The sequence below is a fragment of the Triturus cristatus genome, chromosome 8, assembly GCF_964204655.1.
Source record: "Triturus cristatus chromosome 8, aTriCri1.1, whole genome shotgun sequence".
Lineage (NCBI taxonomy): Eukaryota > Metazoa > Chordata > Amphibia > Caudata > Salamandridae > Triturus > Triturus cristatus.
Window position 1 is genome coordinate 394,508,767 of NC_140591.1, and position 25,090 is coordinate 394,533,856.

Sequence of the window (25,090 nt, forward strand, 5' to 3'; positions counted from 1 at the left end):
ATTGCTTTGAATGGCAACGCGTGCACGTTTGGCGATTCCCTTGCAGGAGCAAGCGGTGCCATATGGTAGCAGTTATTGCGCTCACTCCCACAAGGGAAACGCTGCGCGTCCCTGCTCTCGGCCGCACTCCCCCCACTTGTGAGCGCGAGGCGCGCGCAATTGTTTCATTTTACTTCTTGAACTACACAACCGCATCAGACAGTCTCCAATTTAAGCACGTTATACGCCTGTTACCTTTTCGTGCTCGGAAGGGGAAAGGGTTAAGTGCGGTCTTCAGTTCCGGACAGCTGTGGAAGAGATTCTTTGAGTGAGCCTGCAGAGACCACATGTTAACATCTTGGACAGCTGCAAGTAATGACCTTGATGAGCTCGGCCACAGGACACCATTTTGTAAGTGGTAAACCACCATGACCCATAAAGTTTATAGAGCAAGTAATGAGCGAGGGTCTTTTGCGAACATTAGGGCTTTAGAATCAGGAAACCAGTGTTTTAGGCCTGGCTTCCCCATCTGAGCAAATAGTGTGATCCTCGGCAAATCATACTATCTCCCTCTGCTTCACTTACCTCATTACCATCAACTAGGATCGCTAATCCTACCAGCGAAATAGCAGTATTAAGATATACATACAAACCTGGACAAGCCACTTATGATTTCAGTCTGCATGCTGACTGGGGTACCCCTCTGCCTCCTCAATGTCTCCACTAGTGCCGTCCTTTTCCAATTCACCCCACTCCAGGCACATTTTTCAAACACCCCCTATTACTCATTCACCTATGCATTCAGGCAGGTTTATGCACGAGCATTCTTATACTGGAATTGTTATCCTTACAATGAAAATTTATGTAAACAGGATTCATATACGGATTCTCGACAGGCACTGTAAAATACAACATTGATAACACAACTCAATACATCCTCTGGTCTCCTAGCGTATCACAACTAACTCCTGGTAAGCGCCAAGTCACAGATTAACAAATCTTAAACAACATAAAACGCCTCCTGTCCTTCCGTGCATCAACACATGTTGGTGTTTTGTTTTTAACACAGGCAAAATGGCAATGTGGACATAGGTTAAAGATTTACATTTGTTGTAAAAATCTATCCACTATTCATTGGATCATATTTATAAGTCTAACTTTAAAATCTTAATCCAAAGAGCAAAGGAAGAATCATATATTGCATATTTCTAAACATCTACATCGCCGACTGACAAACCACAAGACTGAATGGTTAGGATGAAGATGAGCATTTCATCCGGTCACAAAGCAAATCAAGATATCCAGTGTTAAGATGCCCGCACACCACATGTAAAGTCCTGAAGTGATTCACTCAAGGAAACATTATAAATAACTTACTGGGTGCCCGCTCTTGTTCATGCAGAGGTTGAATAACAGACATGTGGCCCAAAAATGTCCTTAAACCCATGATGCCAATTTCAGAGTTTTTAAATTACACGGCTAGATTTTCAACAGTGCCACCTCCTACTGTTTGCAAAGCAGCTCTATTTGTGTAAATTGAATATAATTATGTTAAGGGGACACCCTTTAATCTGGTTCGATTCCAGCCCTCTTTCGATTGTTCGCAGAACTCATGGCTTAAATGGATCCCAAACAGAGTTACAATGCCAGATAGACCTGCCCATGGGGCCTCAAAAATCAACCCTCTGGGCTGGGTACATATAGCATACATCAGCAGGTACACGTGCCTTTTGCAGCTGTTAAACCATCCAGGATTTTAAAAATCCTAAAGAATGAGATGAACATGGCTGCTGTGATACATAAGATGCATATAGTGGTAGGCCACTTGAGGTCTGGCATCCAGCTTCCATGCTTGGCCTAACTGTGTGATCCTGAGCGATAACTGTCTCCCCTATCTCGTCCCTTATTGGGAAAAGCTTGAAGTATTTAGAAACAGGGTACCATCCCCTTGATAAATGGACAACCATGCACAAACACTGACTTTACCGTAACCAATCAAATTGGACAACACACACCCCAGGGCTGGTCACGAGGAAGAACGTGCGTCAAATAGAAGCAGAAGCGCACGAAAGAAAAGGCTAAGTGTTGATTACTTCGCACCTCAGGTAGGAAAGCACATCACTGCGTGACATCAGCGAGCACGTGCACCGCTTTTTATACACACCTGCGGGTACTTGCAAATTAATTTCCTGCCAGATGAGCACAAATGTCCACCGAGCCGAGGAGTTAAAGACCGAGAGAGGAGCAGAACTTTCTAGTATCCAAACTGCTCCCAACACGACTTGAGCATAGCTTCAATATCCGGTGTTGCCCGGAAAAGATAAAACAGTAGGTTGCCCCATTTTTTTTTCACGTTGGGCCCTCGAAGTCAAAGGTGAACCGTTTCATCTTCCTCGGAGCCGTCTCCGGCCCGGAGCATTAATCTGCTCTCGCTGTGCGCGGCTGAAAACGTTATTGGCCCACAGGCCCACTTGGTGTTCAGCAGACGGTTGTAACTCAGTATTTAATAAAACAACCTAAAATATCTGACACAATTGCCAATGTAAAGCGTGACTCCCACGAGATAGCTTTCACTGCTGTACAGTTCAGCTGGGTCACAAGCACATTTATCAAGGGGGTTGGGCGAAAAGGGCAAAAAATGGCAGGTCAAACTTAACTGCGTTCCCCTACCACACTTTTGAGAAGTCTATGTGCTTGAAGTCAGTGGTTTTCATCCTGGCGTGTTGCTGTTTTTCACCACATGATTACATCTCATTCATTAGACTCACTTACCTGCAGCTGTTTTTTTGGTCGAGCCTGAGCAGCGCCTGTGCGGCTCTGCCAGGCATGCTGTATTCAGGCATGGACTTGAAACTCCGCCCATTTTCCGTCCATCTTGTCAATTGGCTCCTGTTACTGCTCTTTCTAAATGGTTACTTAAGATTCATGAATAGGCTTAGTAGTCCCTCCTTAGTACCAGCCTGTCTGCGTTTGTAACCTCCCATAAGGACTGGACTTTTTACTTGTGTTGTTACACGGTCGTTTTATCTACAGTCTATTTTCTTCAATGATTTTCCCCGATTGCAGGCATGAAGTACTTTCCTGCAAGGGGGCCCACTTTGTCTCTGGGCGCCGCAATATGATTTCAGCACGTTGCCCGCTTTTACATTTTTATTGGACCAACTAAACAAACAAATGCTTTTTTTGTAAAAGCACCCCATACCGCGCTTACACTTTAATGGCAGCCACGCACCTTTCTTTAGACGAACCGCATCTAAAGAAGGGACGTGGCTACCATTATAGTGAAAGCGCGGCATGGGGTGCTTTTACTAAAAAATAAAAAAACATTTGTTTGTCAACTTAGCAAACAAATGCTTTTTAAAAAAAAGTAAAAGTGTTGTTTTTTAAAACAAATAAAAGCATGGTCATTTACAATGTCAATAGCTTAAACTCTCCCAAATGCGAGACCTATTGCATTGCAAATGCTTGTTTAGTTTGCCGTGCCCCCCACATCACTCGCAATAATTATTTGGGTGCCTCCTCGCTCATGCGCGCAAACACCGGCTTTAACTGGACGGTTAGACAGGTTGGGACAATCATGGCAGAGGCAGGGTCAAATAATTTAAAAGTCCGGGGATTTTGGTTAACAGTACGATCAGCTTAGAAGGGCACTAGATGCTTCAGTTTCTGGTGCTTTTCAGCAGTTTTTATTACATCTTAGAGTGTCTTGTTGCTCAAATGGGTGTAATTGCTGATATTTATATGTTGTTCTAGTCTTCATTGCTTGATTTTGCTTGCGAAAAAGTGTCACTCAAAGTCTTTGGAATGTCACTGAAATTCTGAAAATGTCACACTTGGCAATCTCAAACCTTGGCAGGTATGTGTCTGTAGTCTTTTGAGAAGGTGCAAAGGCCTCCTAATTATCATTATTATTTGCGTGCTAATCTTTCACACTTCAAGCCATGATGAAAATGTGCCTCTCCGGTTACTGATACTGGACACAAAATGATTCCCACTTAGTTACAAAACAAACACAAAACTCTGTCGCTTGGTGCGAACTTGGCCCAAAAATGCAATTTACAGAGCCAATATTTTTGAAGATTAGGTAACGACGCCATCTTGGGGCAGGTAGTAGTACTGCACCTGCAATTTTAACATTTTCTTTTTGTGTATATTCAAAGTATAGTACGGAATTTTTATTTAATTTCTCTCTGTTGCAAAGAAAGACCGGTCTGAATCTGATTCTTTATTATGTCCTTTCGAGCGCGCAACGTCCATTAGGATAGGAGGGCCTTACCCTACAGCCGACCACATTGAAAAACGAAAAATATTTTATAATTTATATACATAAAACAAAAAATGACAAAGTTAATGGGTCAGGCCATGCAAACCCAGGCATTCACAAATGCTCTTTAAATACCTAAGCACTTCAATGGCAGCCTGACTGGCTTTGCTATTTTTTGGTTTTATTTCCAAGTATTTTTCAAACCATTTCGTAAATATTTATGAATACGCTTTTTAATGTTAAATTTGTTTGCTCCTTTTAGAATAGCGAGAGTCTCAAAAGTGTTTTTGTTGCTTTTCTACACCAATCCAGAATATATCCCGCCTCTAGATTGCGCTGCCGACAATCACAAATCATTGGCTCTCCTGGGAGAGTGAGTGGACAGACACCTCCACCCCATATCTCTCAGAGGTTCTTTAATGCATATCATCAATTGATTGTCCACAAAAGGAGAAGGCAAATAAAGCTCTTCCTATTCGCTAGCGTAGTAAGGCTCTATCCTTTTCCATCACTTTTCCTGCTGAGAAGAAGGCCCACAAAATCAGAGATGTCAATATGGCCATACCCTGCATGAGCTCTTCATGTGTCAGGCAGCTCTGTTTCTCAGACTGTCCTTGTTTCCCGTAAGTACCTCATGCAGGGCCTTATTTGACCCAGTCGGCGCAGGTGGGGCTCACCAGCACTCATTTTTGGGGACCTGACTTAATCATCACCATCAGACTTAGACCAAGAACGAGAGAGATACAGCAGAAGTGGGGTGAAAGACGCAGTACAGAAAAACAGTGACGTAGCGAGAAGGCAAGGATTAAAAAAACCTGCAAGAGTGAGATAAAAGGGCAGGCAGTGCATGGTGGTGGATGAAAGTGGCATGAAGTGGAATCAAGACTAGACAGCCTTGGTTTTTGGCACTCCTGACATTCGACAGCATCTGTTGTAGCCAATGAAAAGAAATGTGGGCCCTGGCACTTGTTCGTTTACAGATTAAGCACTACGCATGCCATATTTCAGAATGCTGCTTGATGATGGAGAGAATGCTTAAATTAAGCTCAACCACTGGCGATTGCTTCAGCCATATCCAGTCCAATGTTTGTCACCCACATGCCATTGTAGACAGAGACCAGCTATCTGCAAATCACCCTAGGTCCTGCTCCAAAAGCAGCAGTCCAGCCTGAACTGCCTGGTCATGTCCTTTCCAGAGGACCAGATAACTACTACTCCTCTCATGGAAATGATTCCAAGAGCTAAAATCTGCATATCACTGAGTGTCTGGATAACACCTCAATTGCTGACTCAGGAGATCTAGTCCACCCTCAAAACCCTCTTCAGGTAAAAGATCATCCTTCAGGATGCGCCCCTTGTTTCTTTTTTTGCTGTCTCAATTTGCGCCTGCACTGCTAATTGACGTTTTCTTTAAAATTGTTCGAACCACTGAACCTTACTGAGAGAAAATATGGTATTAATTTTTAAGTGTCAGAGTTCTGATAGAGTTTGACCCGATGCATGTATTTGCTTCATTGATCTTGGTTTATAGCCCACCGCCGGGGGTAAGAGGGTTTTTATTAGAACAGTCCACCATCTATGGAAGGGAAAAACAGAAATCAAAACTTGGTAATGTTGGAGCTGAAGGTCTGTAGCGGCCATTTATGGTGATTTTTGTATTTTTAGAGCATTTAATGTGTGAGTAGTAAAAAGGAGGAAGGAAGTTGCAAGAACTGTCTCAAACATGCTTGAACCTGATTTTGATTTCCTAAATTAAATCACTAGATTTCAGAATGCTGTGGATGCATGGAGAAAATGGCACTGGTCGCACCCAGTTTTACATTCCTCACAGCGTCACTGTTGACTCCGTTGGACGGGTAATTACCAGTCTTTTTACGTCCTTGCTGTCTGTTGCTTCGTATGTGAATGACACGTTCGAACAGCAAGAACTCATGTTTGCTTTAGAATCTGTTACCAAAAATGTAATGAGAAACCTGTTTTTCTGTGGAGTAATCCTTTTTCACGTGTGTGTTTTTGTTTGTGTGTGTGCATACCTGTGTGTTTGTTTTTAGGGGGTATTGTAAGCCATTTAAGGCTCTCTGCGAGACGGTGGAGAAATTCCCCCTCCACCCCTAATCCCAATCAGTTAAGGAAGAAGAGAAGCTCTTATAACATACACATTCGCATTGCTAAATCGGATCATTTCAGAGCGCAGCTTGACAGCGCTAATAACCATCCCAAAAAACTGTTTGATATCATCAAACAACAGGCTAATCCTACTCCTACAATCAAAACCGCAGGTCCCAGTGAAGAAGACTTCTCAGCGCACTTTTCGGAAAAGTCTGAGTATTGATCGGGAACTGCAATGTGCCGCCGCTAATCTGCTGTCATTGAGCTCCCTGTGTGTGACAGTACCTGCAGCAGTGAGTGCTCCGCCTTTCTCCATGGAGTACACCCCCAAAAAGAATGCTTGCTGGAACACCTTCATACTCCCTGATTTGGAGGAAATATCACACTCAATGGCATCTCTTAAACCATCCAACCATTTCAGTGATCTAGTCCCCGCTATGCTGCTCAAAGACCTCAACCCGGCCATTCTGCCTCTCTGGTCCAAGATCATCCAACAATCTCTCTTACAGGGGAGGATTCTGTACTGCCTTAAAATGGGGCAAGTCACACCTATCCCCAAGAAGCCCAATACAGACCTAACTGACCCCAATAACTACCGGCCGATCACCAGCATCATGTCTTTAGCGAATTTGCTCGAGAAGTGCGTTCACACTCAGCTATGCAACCATATCGAGAAATTTCAGCTGCTTGACCGACATCAGTCAGGCTTTAGACCAGCTCAAAGCACAGAAACTGCCCTTACGCACATTGTGGATGACGCCTTCAGAGCTCTGGACCAAGACTCACCTTGTCTTCTAATTCTTCTAGACTTGTCCTCTGCTTTTGACACTATCAAACATGCTAACTTGATTAACCTTCTGCAATATAGGATGGGGTTATCTGGCCCTGTCTTAAACTGGTTCTCCTCCTTCCTGCACAATTGAATGCAGAGAATCAAAGTAAACCAATCTTTGGCTGCAAGCACCCCAGTCACTATCGGGGTACCTCCGGGATCTGCTCTCTCGCCCACGCTCTTCAATCACCTCATGGAACCGCTAACTGCTATTTTGAACGGGTCAAACATTCAATACCATATGTACGCAGACGAAACACAATTGTATTTGAAGATCTCCTCTCCAGATGACATTAAAACTCTTAATGGAGCGCTCCAAAAAACTCAACAATCGCTAACACATAACCATCTGTTACTAAATGCACTCAAAACAGAATTTCTCCTGATTAAACCCTGCACACAAGAGACCCGAACGCAAAACTGGATCAAAGATATCTCTGCACTCAAATGCTCCCCGCACGTGGTGGACTCCGATTGCTCTTTAGGTGCCACCCTGGACAAATTTCTAAACATGCAAGGACACATCAGAGCCACTACTAAGAGTGCGAACCATCAGCTCAACACTCTCAGGAAAATCAAACCTTTCCTACCTCCTGAGGATGTCCAATCAGCAGTCCAATCACTTGTTATCTCGCGAGTTGAATATGGCTTGGTAACCCTAGCAGGGCTTCCTAAAGCCAGGTTAGCGCCACTAAGAGCTACTCTGAACGCCTCTGCCAGACTAATCACATGCTCCAGAAAGCATGATCATATTACACCTGACCTAATTCAACTTAACTGGCTTCCCATTGAAGCAAGGATCCGCTTCAAGATAGCTTGTCTGACACTTAAAGCTATTCACCGCAATAGCCCCGTTTACCTGGCAAAGAAACTCGAGCTCTCTGGTTCCAGTTGAAACTTAAGAAGCTTGAATACCCTACTCCTGAAACCACCCAAATTCAACAAAAAAAGAACCTACAATCGCACCTTCTCAGGGCTGGCACCAAGAATCTGGAATGCCCTTCAGACGGAAATCAGAACCAACCCCTCTGCTTCTTTCAAGAAACAAGTCTAATGGCTACTTTTGGAAGAACTTCAGCAGCAATAGCCTCTATGTATCACTTCCCTCGAGTGCTTGACAATCTTTTTTACTTTGTGTATTGAAATGTATGCCTGACAATCTTTGTCTCTAATATGGTTTAAATTTGTACTCAATTCGAAATGTACTGTATCGTTCTTGGTGTGTAGTGCTCTGCTTAAACTGCACAGCCTCTTCTAGTAGGGCCTTCACCTGGTCCTTCCTATGCTACCCTTGTTGTATTGTAAATTTACTGTCTCGCCATGGCAACGCTAATTGTCCTCTCTGTGCAGCGCTCTGATACCCGTTCTGGGTCTTGTTTGCGCTTTATAAAACCTTTCAAATAAAATAAAATAAGAAACTATAGAAGACAGTAGGAATCCGGAATACTGTTCCTGTGTGCTTCTTCTGTACACCTCCACTGGCTGTGCTGCCCTTACTTCATCCTGTGTGCCGCGAGCCCTGCAGCTCACTACAATTACCACAATGTCCAGTCAACAACACTACAGCTACAGAACTACATCTGCATCATTACAATAGCGAATCTGTTCCTGCACCACCACATACAATGACCCTACACTGACAGCATCAGAACATTACAACCATAACAAAATAGCAGAACTACTGTGCTGCAGGCAAAACAACACTACCAGCACTAATGCTCTTCTACTGTACCATTCCAAAAGCAGGAAGAGGAAAATACACAACTACTACTTCCATACTACGACTAATCTGCAACACTACACTACTATGACTGGAAGCCTACTAGTAACACACTGCAGAGTTACAACACTAAAATAAATCAACAGAGCACCGACAATAACACAATTGTAACACTACAAAAGCTATAATACTTCAGTTTCACAACTAAACCAATATATCCACAACGGTCCAGCAATATTTTTTTTTTTTTTTTTTTTGAAACCGTTTATTGCTATCTCAAATAGTTACAGGTATGGGCCTACAACCGTCTGGCCGGCCGCTAGAGTGGCAGAAGCATATGACATATATACAGAAAAATCTCTTGGCGGTGCAAAAAGGGTAAATCAGGAGATATCAGTAATGCAGGCCACATAACTCCAAACCCACAATACGGTTTCCTTTTGTCGAAACACAACAACACAAAAAAAACCACACCCGCAAGGCAACCCGCAATCCCAAGTGACAGCACGCGCTCCTTAAGTGGGGGACCCCAACCAATCGCCAAACTCTGAAGAGGGGAATGAGAACAGATCAGGGACTGGGGAACCACGTGCCCAGGCTTACCCCTCGCAACATACACCACCTTTTCACGACCAATCCATGTGTTCTTTCCAGGCCGACACCGCCGGGGGCCTCTGGGATCCCCACAATTGAGCAATGTCACGCTTAGCTATCATGTATCCCAGAGTCACCCACCGCGTCTGCGGAACCGAGTAGTCAGTTGGCTCCCACACATTCAGCAAGCATCTCCTCGCTTCAGGCAACAGCGCGACACGCGTAACCACTCGCAGGACCTCGTGCACACCACGCCAGAATCGCTCCACCTTTGGGCATTCCCACAGAATATGCAAGAAAGTTGCCAAAGCACCACAGCCACGCTTACACAGTCCATCCTCAGCAAAGCCCATACGTAGAAGCCTTGGCCCCGTCACGTAAACCCGGTGGAGGATCTTAAGCTGGACGAAGCGAAGGCGAGCCGGGATGGCCACCTCCTTCGGAGAGGCCACCGCGGAAATCCAGTCCTCGTCGTCCAATTCCAGCCCATCGGCAACCCAGGCCTCGCGGAGGCCAGTCAGCAGGCCCGATCGGTCGTTGATCAGTTTTTTATATATAAGGGAGATCGTGCTGTCTGGGACATGGCCATCCAGCACTCTGTCCTCCAGGGGGGAAGACTCCGGAATGGACGCGACATCCGGGAAGACGGAGCCCAGCGCGTGGCGGACTTGTAAGTACCGAAAGTACTCACTGCCTTGCAACTGAAACTCCGTCTGCAGCGTCTCGAAAGTTTTGAATCCCCCCCTCGTCCAGAGATCTCCCACTGTGCTGATGCCGATCGTGTCCCACTTCTCGAAGCCCTTCGAGGTCCACAGGGAGCCCAACCTCGCAGACGCATATAGCGGTGACGCCCGGGTCAAACGGTCCTTCCACCCCATAGCTGCGTTAGCCGCGTGCCATACACGCACCATGACACGCGTCGGTCCCGTCAGGCGAGGGTCCGGCGCGCCAGAGTAGAGCGCTCGATTGTAGTCGCCACCGGGCAGGAGCATCTTGTCCATTTCAAATGCCGGGTTCAGGGCGGGCCCGTAAAGGCCATGATTAATCGCAGCTAGCTGGGAGGCCCAGTAATACCGTTTAATATCCGGGAGGGCAACCCCCCCATCGTACCACGGGAGCGTCAATTTAGCCAAGGCAATACGTGGCCTCCCGTCCCAGAACAGGCGACGCTGCAAACTCTCCACCTCACGGAAGTAGCGCGCCGGGACCAAGTCCATAGTGTTCTGGAGAGCGTACAGAAAGCGCGGCAACGACATCATCTTAAACAAGGCCGCTCGGCCGAGCGGCGAAAGCGGCAGACGCCGCCAACGCACCACGTCCTCCTTCAAGCGCTGGAGGGGGGGCAGCAAATTCCGCTCGTAGCGGGCCTCCGGGTCCAGAGTAATATATATACCCAGGTACCGAAACCCCTGGGAGGCAATCTGGATCGGACAGTCCCGTGGTAGGACCGGAGCCTCCCCGGCAAGCACATATACACAGGATTTCGCCCAGTTGATGACGAGGCCTGAGTTGCGACCGAATGAGCGCAAAACATCAACTAGGACGATCAGTGATTTACGCGGGGAGGCGAGATATAGAAGGATATCATCAGCGTAGAGGGACACACGGTCCTCATGCTCGGGGGTCCAGCGGAGACCACGGATGGAAGGGTGCCACCGCAGCCACTCCGCCAGGGGCTCCAGGGCCAGTGCAAACAGGAGAGGCGACAGGGGGCAACCCTGTCGCGTGCCCCGTCCCAGTGCGAATGGGGCCGAAACTCGTCCATTCACCACCACCTGCGCCAATGGGCCGGAATACAACAACTTGACCCAGCTGATGAAGCCCGGTCCGAAGCCAAACTTCGCCAGCATCGCCCAAATGTATGGCCACTCGAGCGTATCAAACGCCATGGTGGCGTCCAAGGACGCCAAGATGGCCGGTTCCCGCACGAACGGAACACGCGCGAGCACCCCGTGCAAGCGTCGCAGATTAAGGGCCGTGTTACGATGGGGTATGAAGCCGGATTGGTCTTGGTGGACCAAATCGCCCACCACGCCGACCAGCCGGTTGGCCAGCACCTTGGCGAGGATTTTGGGCTCCGCGTTCAAGAGCGAGATAGGCCTATAGGATGTGACCCGCTCACGGGGTCTCCCCTCCTTGTGGATCACCACGATCGTGGCCAGACGCTGGTCCGGCGGAAGGGAACCCCGCGAGCGGGCCGCCAGGAACATCGCGCGCAGGTGGGGCGCCAGTACATCCGGTCGCAGCTTATACAGCTCGATAGGGATGCCATTGGGGCCCATGGCCTTGCCAGATGCGACCGAGCGTATAGCAAGGGCAATTTCGTCCGAGGTGGGAGGAGCGTCCAGCGAATCCCTGTCCTCCACCGAAAGGGAGGGCAGCACGATGTCCCGAAGCAGGGCATGGGAATCCTCCTCCGAGCAGGGAGAAACCGGGGAATACACCTCGCGGAAATAATCCGCGAAGCAGGAGACAATGGCGTCCGGCTCGGTGACACACACACCATCCATCCTCTCGATCAACGGAACCACACGACTCGCTCTCTCCTTTTTGTCCAACCACGCAATCAATTTACCAGCCTTATCACCCACATCATACAGTCGCCCCTGTTGCTCTCTACTGAGGCCCCTGGCCGCCTCCGTGACGAGGGCCCTATAGGCCGCCTGCTTGAGGTGTAGAACATGCAATGTGGCATCTGTCACCCCGCTCCCCAGGTCACCCTCTAGTTCAGTAATTTCGGCCTCCACCCGGGTTACCTCCTCCCGCTCGCGCCTCCGGGCATGGGAGATAAAGGAGAGGGCCTCCCCCCTGAGAACTACCTTAAAAGCCTCCCAAAGGGAGATAGCCGAAGGGACAGACCCCACATTCTCCTCAAAGTACCGCTGCAAGGATTTGATCAATTCGGCTCGAATAGTGGGGTCACGCAGGTACCAGGCATTGATTGGGGCTTCCCTGCCCTCCCCCCTCGGGAAGACATCAAAGTGCAACAGTAGTGGGGAGTGATCTGAAATACCCCGCGCCAAATGGCGCACCTCTCCCACTCTCCCAGCATAGGCCGCAGGGACAAGGACATAATCAAGCCGCGAGAGGCTACCATGGGCACCCGAGTGGAAGGTGTATTGCAGCTGCGCGGGATGCTTTAGTCGCCAGCAATCCACCAATCCTAGTGTATCTAAAAGGCCGGACAGCCACGCCTGTGCCCGGGGGAGGTCCCTGGGGGGATGACGATCCATAGACCCAGAAGCCACCGCATTGAAGTCCCCCCCAACTACCAGAAGCCCACCCGGGAGGTCAAGGAGGAGGCGCCCCAGGTCCGCAAACGTAGTAGATTGCAACCCCGGCGGAACGTACACTGATACAAAAACGACCACTCTGCCCTCCATTCTACCCACCAAGACAGTGTAACGTCCCCTCTCATCATGGCGCACCTCATCAATCTCCAATGGGAGCGAGTTCTTAATCATGATGCCCACCCCCCGCGAGCCCGAGGTGAAGCCCGAATGGGCCACCAAGCGATAGCCTCGCCGATTCATGGCATGAAAGGAATTACCTATAAGTTGTGTCTCCTGCAGGAAGACCACATCTGGTGAAATTCGTTTCAGATACTGCAGGACCACACCACGCTTAATCCTATCCCCCAGTCCGTTAACGTTCCATGATAACACAGTCAAATCCCTACCCCCCATCATACATGGAAGCCATCAGTCGTCCCCCAAAGAGCATCTCGAAAACAACAATACAGTAAAGGGTTCGCCTTGCGGTGCAAACAAACAACACTCCACCCCCCCCCACCCATCCCAACAGAACTCCCCCCTCCCTGCACCCCTGCATGAGCCCAGACAGCCCCCCCAAAGTGCAGTGTGCCTGTCGCCCCATAGACGAAAAACTAACTAGTCCCCCAGAGGAGGAGGGAAAGCCCCCAATGGACCCCGTACGACCTCCATAGGAGGGAAACATACACGATCAGTGAATGGTAACCGGAATGTTGTCCAGGGCAAGGCCTACTATTCACCCCTCAGTTCTGATCCGGCGAGCCCTCCCCGCCAACCGCACCCCCCCCCCACCCCCCCGGCCCCGATCCCCAGGCAGAGTATCCAACCAGTCCCCAGCCGCCTCGGGACGGTCAAAAAAGTGCGTGCGACCATCCACCTCCACCCTCAGCTTAGCTGGAAAAAGCATTGAGTACTTAAGGTTCAGGTCCCGTAGGCGACGTTTAACTCCGAGAAAACTCAGTCTCTGCTTTTGAACCGTCGGAGTAAAGTCAGGGTAGAAATTCACGTCCATATTATCGAGCTTGACCGGTCCCTGTAGCCTGGAAGTCTGCAGGATAGCGTCTCTGTCCCGAAAGTTAAAAATCCGGGCAATGAGAGGCCGCGGCGGGGCTCCGGCCTTAGGTCTTCCTCCGGGGACCCTGTGAGCACGTTCCACCGCAAAAAGTTTACTCAGCCCCCGGGGCTGGAGACGGGTGAGGATCAGGTCTTCCACAAACAAATCTGCCGCCTCCTCCTCCCGTCCCTCCGGCACCCCGACAATGCGAACGTTGTTCCTCCGGGCCCGACCCTCGGAGTCCTCCAATCGACGGTCCATCAGGGCGCTCGCCTGGCCAAGCCGGTGCACCTCCTTTTGAAGGGCCGCCACGTCTGTAGTGAGACTCGAGGTGGTGTGGGCCAGGGAATCGACCCGGTCATTTGTTTTAGACAAGTCGGCTCTCACCAGGCCCACATCCACCAGGGCCGAGTCTATCTTCTGCGCCAGAGTATCAAAGCGCTGGTCCACCGAGGCCTTCATCTCGGCAATGGCGCCCATGACGTCCCGGAGGGTCAGATCCGCGGGCTGAGCAGACGCCTCAGTCGGGCCCGCGGGGGATGTACGCTGTGCCTCTGGAGATCCCTTCTGGAGGGTGTAGCGGTCCATGCTGTTAGACTGATGTGCCGGGCCACGGCGGGTCGGTTTCACCTTTGCCCGGTCGCCATCTTGCTTTGTGGACATGTCGCACTCCCAAAGTCGTGCCAATCTCCTCGAAAGGGCCGATAAACCAGTTCACGGGTTCCGGGGGGGGTGACCACTGGACCGCAGGACAACTCACAGCCGGCGGGTCAGCCGGGCACCGGGACAAGGCCACACCACCGCACCCCGCTCCGCAACCCTACCTCGCTTGAGGGCAAGGAGGGCGCAAAAGCGAAAGTGAAAGCGCGGGGTACGCGAGTCGCCCAGCCCTGCCCGCCGCTGTTGTTCGCTTTGTCCCCGGATCGCCCCACAACTCCAATCCGGGGGGCCGGCACGGAGAAGGCCGCAATCTTCGATCGGTGCTCCCACCAGTGTCCGGGGTCCGATTCGAAAACGGGAAACGGGTGCCGCCTCAGCTCGGGTACACAGACACAGTCCCCTCATCAAAGACAGGATATAATCAGGATTAATTCAGGAGGTCGCGGAGGTCCTCGGGAGCTTCGCACCTACGCGGCCATCTTGGTTGCGCGCTAGGCTCCTCCCCCGGTCCAGCAATATTACAAAACTATGATTACAACAGTGCACCTTTACTACACTACAAAACCACAAATGCTGTATCAGTCAGTCAGCAGCAGTTCTTATGTTTCATTGTCTATTGACTATTGTCTGCACACGCTGTTTGTCCTTTGCGTACAGCATTTTAAAATCTTGTTTATTTTAATTGCCCCAATATTCCAACTTGGTTTCCTTTTGTGGAGGCGGTCCACATGCTCTGTGCATTATCCTTTTAATTAATTCTGTATTGCTCTTGACTACCTGTGTCCTTCCGGTCGTCAGTGGAGCAGCTGAGCTCCTGGAATTCGATTTCTGGGTGTTTATGCACCTCTTTACTCTGTAGTCATCTCACAAGGGTCTCCAGTTCATTAGCATTGACTTCTAACCACCTCATGGGCCGGCCCTCATCTCATCCTTTTATGTCCACTTTTCTTGTCTTGTATGAGAACGGTGTCTGTCACTCAGTCTGCTATTTGTTTTATTTTCTTCATTTCATCATCCATGCTATGTTTACTTGTTTACTTCCATGTTACTCCTCAATGGACTTTTCTGTGATCTTCCGCATCATGTCCTGGCACCACACATCCGCCTCCATATTTTATTCCTGCAAGGTATTTCTTTTCATGAAAAACACCTGAGTGCACTGACTGTCTGGGACAGCCCACTTTACGTGCCTACTCATCAGAATCAGATCTGTAGCAGTCCTTGCCCATGGTTGTATGATGTTACAACACATGCCATTACAACGCATGCCGTTACAATGCATGCTGTTACAATGCATACTTTTAACCCCGGCTTGCTGTCGGGGGTGCACTGGAAGTTGGAATAGTATAATTTACTATTCCAACTCCAGTGTGTGCAACAGTAGGGAAGGTGTTGGAGTTAACTCCAACACCTTCTACCCCCTGCAACATGCCTTTCGTGTTGTAACGACATGCGTTGTAATGGCATGCGTTGTAACGCTTCCCTTGTAAAGGCTGTTTCCCCTGCCCATCTGTGCCTGCCTATCATTACTGGTGCTGGGTCCAGAACCATATTATGACAAATTGTGACACTGGTCTGACCCCTTCTACTGTTCACCAAAAAAGCTCATAGTCCTCCATGAAGACTGTGATCCCAATTTTCTAAGATGGACCAACCAGTTTGGTATTGCCGCTGGAGGACCTCTTTCAAAACTGGTAACTCTAGAAAATCTATTTCTGACCTTCATAAAGTCTGTACATTCTCTAGCCAGGCCCTTTACTTGCTTTATTCCACGACCATTCTAACTCTAAACCCAAATGGGATCATTTAATTACACATTTTTAGATTTCAATTTTTTCTTAAGTGGATTAACTTGTCTCTACTGAGACTTCATTCAAGGTACCCCTGCCCCAGATTGGATTCATGCTTGCCAGATGATCACATACTAATTTTTTGTGCAACAAAGCATACACTGACCTAAGATGAGACACACTTTGTGTCTTTTGAGAGGGACAGGGCATGAACAGCTTTATCATTGGTGACGCTGGGTGACTGCAGAAATACTCTACTCAGCAGTCTGCTGAAAGTGGATGTTTCAAATTAAACCGCATTTGTAAAACGCAACACTGTCACCCCTAGAGGTATTTGGGCTCTGTGTCTGCGTTAAAGAGCAAGATCTTGAATCCCTTGGGTGGAATTTCTCAACAACCTGCGAAGAGGTACCCAAATGAGGATACTAAGGAACTCCCTGTGACTATCTGATAAGGTTCAAGGTTGGAGTGGTACATTCATCTGTTGATTAGGGTGTCATGATTGAAAGCCGCTTGGTTTTGCACTGCATTAAAATCCCAAAGAGAAAGTTCACATCTGTAGCAGCTGCTGGAGAAACTCTCATGGTGATACTATATTCCTCAGATCTTACTGGGGCAGCAGGAAAAAGGCAGTTCTTTCTTATGTTTTCTGAAATACATCCTGGTGCACCGGCAAGAAAGAGACAAAGTGTACGATGGTTTTAGGCAGAGATGGGAGGAGGGTTCTGTCCATTGTTGGTGGGATGAGACCTCCCAGATGGTGTTGTCACTGGAAGACATAATGGACCGAGGGCCAGATGTACTAAACAGTGGTTGCAAAATACTAGTCGCTATTAATTTTGCGACCAGTGTGGCATTTTTACGAACCGACCTATGTACTGATAGGTTTGTATGCAAAATATGAATCTTGGTGATCACAGTTCTGCCTACCTCATGAATACTAATGCAGTAGGCTGCAAATTGTGACCCACTATGATTCGCCACCATCACAGGGATTGGGGCCTGGTGGGGTCAGCAGATCTCCGTGTCTATGATTGCTTTTTAATAAATCAATCATTTTTTTTAAAGTACCGCCTTTTTTCATAAAGGAAAACGGGTTGCATTTAAAAGAAATGAGAAGTTTAACATGACATGCTGGATGGAAGATAAGGTAGCTGCTGAACTCAGTTGCGAGCATATCCTACTGTAATGACATCTGTCCATGTTAATCGTGTTCTCTTTTCACTGCCCATGGACTCCTCTGCCTGTTGTTGAGTTCATAAGCTAGTCCTTCTGTTTCTTTCCTGTGCTTCCAGGTGTGGGTGGCTGATAGAGGAAACAAGCGGATTCAGGTTTTTGACAAGAACTCTGGAGAGTGGTTGGGAGAATGGAAAAGCTGTTTCACAGAAGATGGTCCCTATTCTGTCAGGTAAACACATATTTCAGGTAAAATTAACCCCTTCCCCACTCATGACGGAACCACTCCGTCATGAGCCACGGTCGCCGTGTGCTCATGACGGAGTGGTTCCGTCATGCTGCGGCCGTTGGCGGCCGCGCCGCCCATGCGGCGCTAATTCCCCGCCTGTGCGGACGATTAGCGCAGTGGGCAGAGTCATGACGCAACCACTCCGTCATGAGCACAGCTCAACCGTGGCTCATGACCGAGTGGCTCCGTCATGAGCACCGCGCCACCGCGCTGCCCCCAAATCCCCCCCAGCGCTGCGGCGGAATTCCCGCCGCAGCGAAAGGGTTAAAACACACTTCCCTGTTTTACCTACACTGTGATTTGGGAAGGTGTGGTACCAGAATATCGTTGCCAGGATTCTCTCTCTCATAAATATCTTGTCCTAAATATCGGCAACAAACATATTGCCCCATCGGACTTAATAATAGAAAATCCACACCAAGTAGGCTGTTTAAAAAAAACTAAAATATTTAGGACACTATATTTATGTCAGATGTCATACAGTATACTGCCTTACAGCAGTTGGGAATGATATTTATTAAACCCAATTTGGTGCATTAAAACGAATGACAGTATTATAATAATTAATGTGATTTATTTGTGTATTAGTTAGCAATGATCTTTTAAAAGATGAATCATTTCATAATGCCTAGTGTTAATTTCAGTAGCATGGGCCACTGTTGTTACTCTCCTCAGTGAGATTTATGGATGCCTTGGATGTTGCTAAATTATTGTTTGTCCAGGATCACAAGTAGGGGCAAGCAGTAATGTCCCCAAATGAATATTTCATATTCACCCTTAATCCCTTTCTTTATCTAGTTCTTTATCGGAACACAAGCAACCATAGACTGGGCTCTCCCTGAATGGGTTTATTCACTCGGGTGTAGCTCGATTCCAGTGGCTCAGTGAGCACAGGGCCCATGTCTGGACATACTCTTGCCACATAGAACTGTATATCAAACAGGGCGAAACTGGTGTTGGGTTGCTTGCATTTCATGTAAGGGAGGACCTAGCCTGGCAGTTCGAGCTGGACTGTTCCTATTGGAGCAGGATGAAGTCTAATTTGTATATATTGGTAGGTACAAACTGAGGTGGCACAATGAGAAAAGAATGATTGGTTGTACTGCTGTCCTGAGCATTTGCCATAGTTTAGACAAATTGCAAGCATTCCTCCCATCACCTTTTGTTTGGAGTTCAACAGTACCAATAAAATGTTATATCACATGACCCAATGGTTACTCTGGTTAGTGGCTCCACGTCTGGACCACAGTGGAAATTGGGTTGTGGTCCCACAGAACAGACACATAAGGATTACACAGGACCTCTCTGTGCTATGGGATATGGCTAGCACAATAGACAATTGACATACCCCTGCACAGCTAGGTGTGGTCCAGGAATCCCCAGGTCTGGCTGTATGACACTTTTTCCACCACCCAGGTCGCTGATGGGCCTGTACTCAATGTCACACTGGATGAAGAATAGTGGGAACCTAGAAAGCCACATGATGCGGGCACACAAAGGATGAACAAATCAATAACCTGTCATTAGGAGTGTGCCATGCCATGACTTCACTCCACTCACCTGCAGTTTGTGATGATCCTGTGAGCCCTCCTGCAGTTCTTAATGAGTGCTAGAGTGAGCTGCTTCATGCTCTGTGTCCTTGTCTCCAGACTCCTTTGTTTGACATGGGACTTTTACTTAGGCAAGGTCGGCAACAGGGCAAGATAGCAGAGATTCAGTCGTGCATCATGGTTAGTCCTAGCTTTGAGGAAATGGGAAGACTGCAGAACCAATGCCAGTATGGGGGCGGCGATGTGTGTCAAAATAGCAAAGTCAAGAGTTTTGAACTGTACATTTCAACTCCACAATATGTACTACCACTACATCGTCAATAGTAAGTATATGCAGGAAAATGTAGAGTTACTATTCTAACGGCACATCTACTTACCTTGTTGACACAGTGGGTGACAACATTGCGGATTAGATGTAGGTGCAAGGTCAAAACTTCAATATGTGAGCTGTACAATCTGCAGCAGGGTCCACAAAGCTCTATGTCAATTTAGATGTTCACTTTGCTTCACACAGATTGGAGCTTGTACGCTTAGTCAGACTGAGTGCTTTCTTGGAGCCCTCCTTAGAGCGCTGGCTATAAAAAGATTTTGGCCTGCTCCCAGGAGGTCGACTGTGGGCTGGACACCTACATGACACAATGCAGGTACTTCCTGGGGATAGAGGAGCAAGAGGAGAATGAGGGAGTGAGAAGTACGGAAAGTTTTCGCGATGGACTGAAGCCTGTGATATTTTCTGGGCAGCAGTCTCCCTCCATCTTTACTCCAGCTTCCATACGGAAAGATGTTTGTGAACATCTGTGTCTAACCCAGCAACAGTTGCACCAAGGGTGCTTCTTGTCAGGCGTCCCGATGCACTTGTTCCACTGTTTGACATCATTATTGCATGCAAAATCCAGATAAAGTTTGTGAAACTTTTCAGTTGTTAAAATAAAGAACATGGAAGTGACCTTATTTGCCAGAGGTCATTGGACTTAATTATAGACTGGGTAAGTTGGCATCGTCCCTGGAATAGCTACTGCAACAGAAAAGTCAACACCCCGCAAAGCAGTTAAGCCATGTACATCCTCAAGACTGATGGGTACAGAGACCGGTTTAGGTCTTCCCATCCATAGGAAGCACAAGCATATGGAGCCGACTTCACAAAGTATTCATAATCCCTATACGCCTATGCACTACATAGCATTAACTCGTTATTACACTGTTCAGCTGTGAGCCAGGACTGACAGGGGAAGTTTACTATTTCTGTTATCTTCCTAGTGCTTTATTGTGTCCCCCTACATTTCACGAGTGGATTTTAAGCAGGGAATTTCCCAAGTACATTTTAATATTCTTTTTTGTTCTCATGGGATAACAACTTAGCGCACTACAATTTCTATCACATCACATCACATACTCTTGAAAAATGGGGTAATTTGTGAACTCTTCAATACTTTTTGCATCGCATATAACCGGTTCATTCAGGTGTAATTCAAGAGTAATTTACAGTGCACGAAGTTCTGTACTTGTGACTACGCATACAGTTTTAGCTCTGTGGTTGTCCATCGCATGCACATTAACTGCTGCCCAGGAAGGCACTGAGTTGTCCTTTATGGGACTCATAAGACTACAGTAAATCTGCAGGAATAGCAGCATTTGCTTATCAGCAAGTGACACCTTTGCAAGTAAAAGTGTCTTTTTGAATCACTTATCAGCAATTGATTCATGCGGCAGATTGCCAAAACAATTTATTAGTATGGGAAGTAGTACTGAAGGAGTATTATTTTTCATGCTCTTACATGAATACCTCAACTCCCTAATAGTAGAAGTGAAAAGAGGGCTAAGTCCTCAGTGAATTTTCACTAAACAGTCCTATTTTATTGCCATTTGAGATGTTTTCGGACAGTTCACAAAGTCCCGTAATCAATCAATCAGAACATTTGTAAAGCGCACTACTTACCCGTGAGGGTCTCAAGGCGCTGGGGGGGGGGGTAATGCTGCTACTGCTCGAAAAGCCAGGTCTTGAGGAGTCTTCTGAAGGTCAGCAGGTCTTGGGTCTGCCGCAGGGGGATGGGGAGGGTGTTCCAGGTCTTTGCGGCGAGGTGGGAGAACGATCTGCCGCCGGAGGTCATTCTTCAGATGCAGGGGACTGTGGCGAGGACGAGGTCGGCGGAGCGAAGCTGGCGGTTGGGGGTGTAGAAGCTGAGTCGTCTGTTGAGGTATGCTGGTCCGGTGTTGTGGAGTGCCTTGTGCGCGTGGGTGAGGAGCTTGAAGGTGATCTCTTGTTGACGGGGCGCCAGTGCAGGTCTCTCAGGTGGGGTTTGAAGTGGCTGCGGCGAGGGATGTCGAGGATCAGGCATGCAGAGGCGTTCTGAATGTGTTGAAGTCGTTTCAGGAGTTTGGCTGAGGCTCCTGCGTAGAGGGTATGAGTATGTAAAATATTACTACAAACGTACTACTATATGTTCTACAAAATCTCTTTGCGAACAAAGTCCCAGTATTACCTACTTTTACATATGCAAGTATAATTTACGCACAAAATAATCTTTGTGACCAAGATCCCAGTTGTCATGTAAATAAAACGTCCTTGAGCCCAACACGTGTGATGAGCCAGGGTAGCTCTTTAGCATCCTTGGTTTTCAGTAGTGCTCAAGGACATCTGTTTTACTAAGATGTTGAGTTGTCTTCTGTATTATTTTTTCTCAGGAGCTCTTGTTTGAAAATGGACACTGTGAGTTTACAAGAACATTAAACACTTGCCTCTCATTTCTTCTTTTTAGGCTGACTACTGGTGAAAAGTATCTCATTGTAGTCCAACTGAACATTAACAGAGTTAACATCTTAGCTGTGCCGCCCATTGGAAACATTGGGGACTGCATCATAGTGAGCCAGATTCAACTCGCTGATGGAGTTCGGCCTCATCTTGTGGATGTAAATGTGAAAACTGGTGCTTTTTATGTAGCAGAACTTGGGTCAGAACAAGTGCAGAAATATGTGCCACACAAATGAGCCACGTGTTGATGATAATGCATTGTTTTTAAGATCCCTCTTTGGGTCTTTAAGTTCAGTTTAATGGAGACCCAAAGTCAGCCTTAATGTTCAGTGCATTATCTGTAAGCTGAAAACAAAGCAGCAGCTATTTCAAAAAAGCATGAATGTTTCTATTCCTGAGTCAACCTTGTCTCTGTTTTAATTCCATCACAAATAATGGTGAGTGAATGGTTTTGAAATTAAAAGAAAATAGACTTGTATAGCCCATGCTTTTTTGGGGACGCTTGTACGTGAAGCTGGCTTCATTTGCTTAATATCATCTACTCAGATTTATGGTAAAGATGGATTGATGTTTGGGCAGCAGATATTGTAAAATGGTGTGCCCTTGTCGAAGAGTCTTCGATATGAATGAGTCAAAGGCATCCATATATTGAAATGCAAAGGTTGTTGGTGATTATTATTTTTCTCCTTCTAATTTAGCTGGTGGTCTCGACTGAGACGCACATAATGATGCCGAATGTGCAAGTTTAGTGGTAAGAGAATAGGTGTCCTCTGCAACCAGTACTTTGTAATATCCCTGTTTCGTGGTCATCTCATTGAACGTCTGTTGAATCACCCATACGCACTAGCCCCACTATCTATGGGCAGCATACGGCCTAGGCACAGGTATGGTAAGGGTTCACAAATAAGGCTCTGGTGGGTTGGAAAATGTTGATTTACGTCATTCAGTGTGACAGGCAAAAGGTTCTGACTGCATGACCGGTCGAGGTGGCCACAATGTCTACTGCATCTCACTCTCCCCTCTGCCTTTATGACTGCATGACTGGCCAAGGTGGGCGTAAAGTCTACTGCATGTCCCTCTCGCCTCTAGCTCTACAGGAAGAGCCCATTTTGATACTGACAAACATGCCAACCTTGCAACTATTCACCAGTGCTGCACACCACACTATATCTATGCACCTCTCCTCCATCTCCTCAGATCCAGTGTTGTCAAAAACCACAGCAATTGCCAAAGTCTCCGAGATGCAACTGTTTACGCAGATCTTCACAACACAGTGGCTGAGGAAGAGTGGAATGGGGATAACTCTGTGCACATACTATGTATATGCAAGTTATGTTTTGGGGCCGTTTACTGAATGTTCGAAGCTGGTTCTTTGGGCCATATTAGTAAATGTCGCTAATTTGTCTAATACTTGAACCGCATACATGTCTAATCACTGGATTTATCAATTTAAGCTTTAGTTTAGGCCTAAATCAATTAATTTACAGAAAGTTTGAAGCTGATCTTTTGAGGCTAATTTTAATATGCCCTTTTGGGGCACAATCAATTAGTTTACTGAGTATTTGAAGCTACTTTTTAATATAAATACGCATACATACAGAATGTGAGCTGAAATGTTTAAGTATAAATATTTACACAATGATTAAAGCTGATATTTTGTGACTAAATTAGTCTATTTACAAATTTTCTTAAGCAAGAAAATTAAAGCTGATGTTTTGGGATTTGTTATATTCATTATGAGACATAGACTAGTGACAATTTGACGTCAAGTGATGAATCAGATCAAGAAAAGACGAGCCTCCGCTGTGTGCCTTCCCTTGCCCCACTCATAACTACACAAGTGTTGCTATACAGCACTCACTTGCATATTGAGACAAATGTTGTGCCATTGCCTTAGTCCCTACGTGACTCACTGATTGTAACTACTTGTAACAATACTGTTGTTTCTCTGTTATTTATTTCTCTAATAATTGTGCTCGAAGGAGGTATTGACAACACCAAACGTATACTACTGTTACATGATGCAATGATTACATGTCTTCATCTTTCTCTGTATAACTGTTGGAACCCACGTTTGCCATGACTGTATTGTCATTTGTCAATACAAAAGCACTGTGTTGTAAATTTGGTACCTGTATATCAAAAGAGCAATAAAGAAATGTTAAAAACAAATGAGTGGACAGTGGACCACTGTCTTTGTAACTTCTTGGGGATATTTCTTTATTCATTTCGGTAGGACAAAGTTTCTATTTGACATCCCAACCTCTTCTGACTCCCGTCATAAGGCTCTAACATAGTTTGACCAACAATTAAACTGTGTAGTTACCATTCTGAAAACTATTTTTAAGAGGCCCTTCCGTCTCCTATTAACATTGTTTTTAAAATTAAGACCCGTTTTGATGTGTCAAACAATAGAAGAAATTTTGAATACAGACACATTTTCTTTTATCAACAATAACATGTACATAGTTAGAACCTTTGAACAGTGCCAAATGCTCATGTTGTTAGTCTTATCCAATGGCAACCCTTAAAGCTATTGTTAGTCTGGTATTATTTATGCTTTATAAGTAAAAGCCTAGATTCTCTCCTTTGGCAAAATTAAAAGAAGGACAAGGTGCAACTTGTTCAGCACCTTCACTCTTTGTTATGTAAGAGAGCATATCTCTGTATTTGAAACTCAAGACCAATCATGAATCCAGGCCGTAGGGTACCAGGGCTGACAGGGTTTACTGGGCCCACAGTTATTACAAATGGAGGTTCACCACTAGTTTCCTGGGGCTCCCATACTCTAGAGCCTTTTTCTGGGAACCAGGCACCCCTTTTCAATACTTGACTCTCAGGGTAGCGAGACCAAGTAGTGTAAGACGTACTCCTGGGAAATGCTGTAGGTTAGAGACTCAGCATTCAGGAACACAACAAACAATACTCAGTAAATCATTGTCCAGTCAGTATTTTGACTTGTAAAAAGTAAGAGTTCTTTATTACATGCACCACTAAATACTATGCACACATTTACAAATGCTTACAGAACTGCAGTGGGTGATCCCTATGA

At 46.8% G+C, this 25,090-nt stretch overlaps 1 protein-coding gene across 2 annotated transcripts in view; it reads left to right on the top strand.

Moving 5' to 3' along the window:
• The window catches only part of NHLRC3 (NHL repeat containing 3), a 165,058-nt gene extending 140,848 nt beyond the window's left edge, over window positions 1–24,210 (top strand). For both annotated transcript variants that reach the window (XM_085621765.1, XM_085621766.1), the window contains exons 5-7: window positions 6,008–6,099; window positions 17,570–17,682; window positions 22,046–24,210. In XM_085621765.1, the coding sequence (XP_085477891.1) occupies window positions 6,008–6,099; window positions 17,570–17,682; window positions 22,046–22,274 (434 nt within the window). In that variant the 3' untranslated portion in view covers window positions 22,275–24,210. The remainder of the gene's footprint in view (window positions 1–6,007; window positions 6,100–17,569; window positions 17,683–22,045) is intronic.
• Window positions 24,211–25,090: the final 880 nt, after the last annotated feature.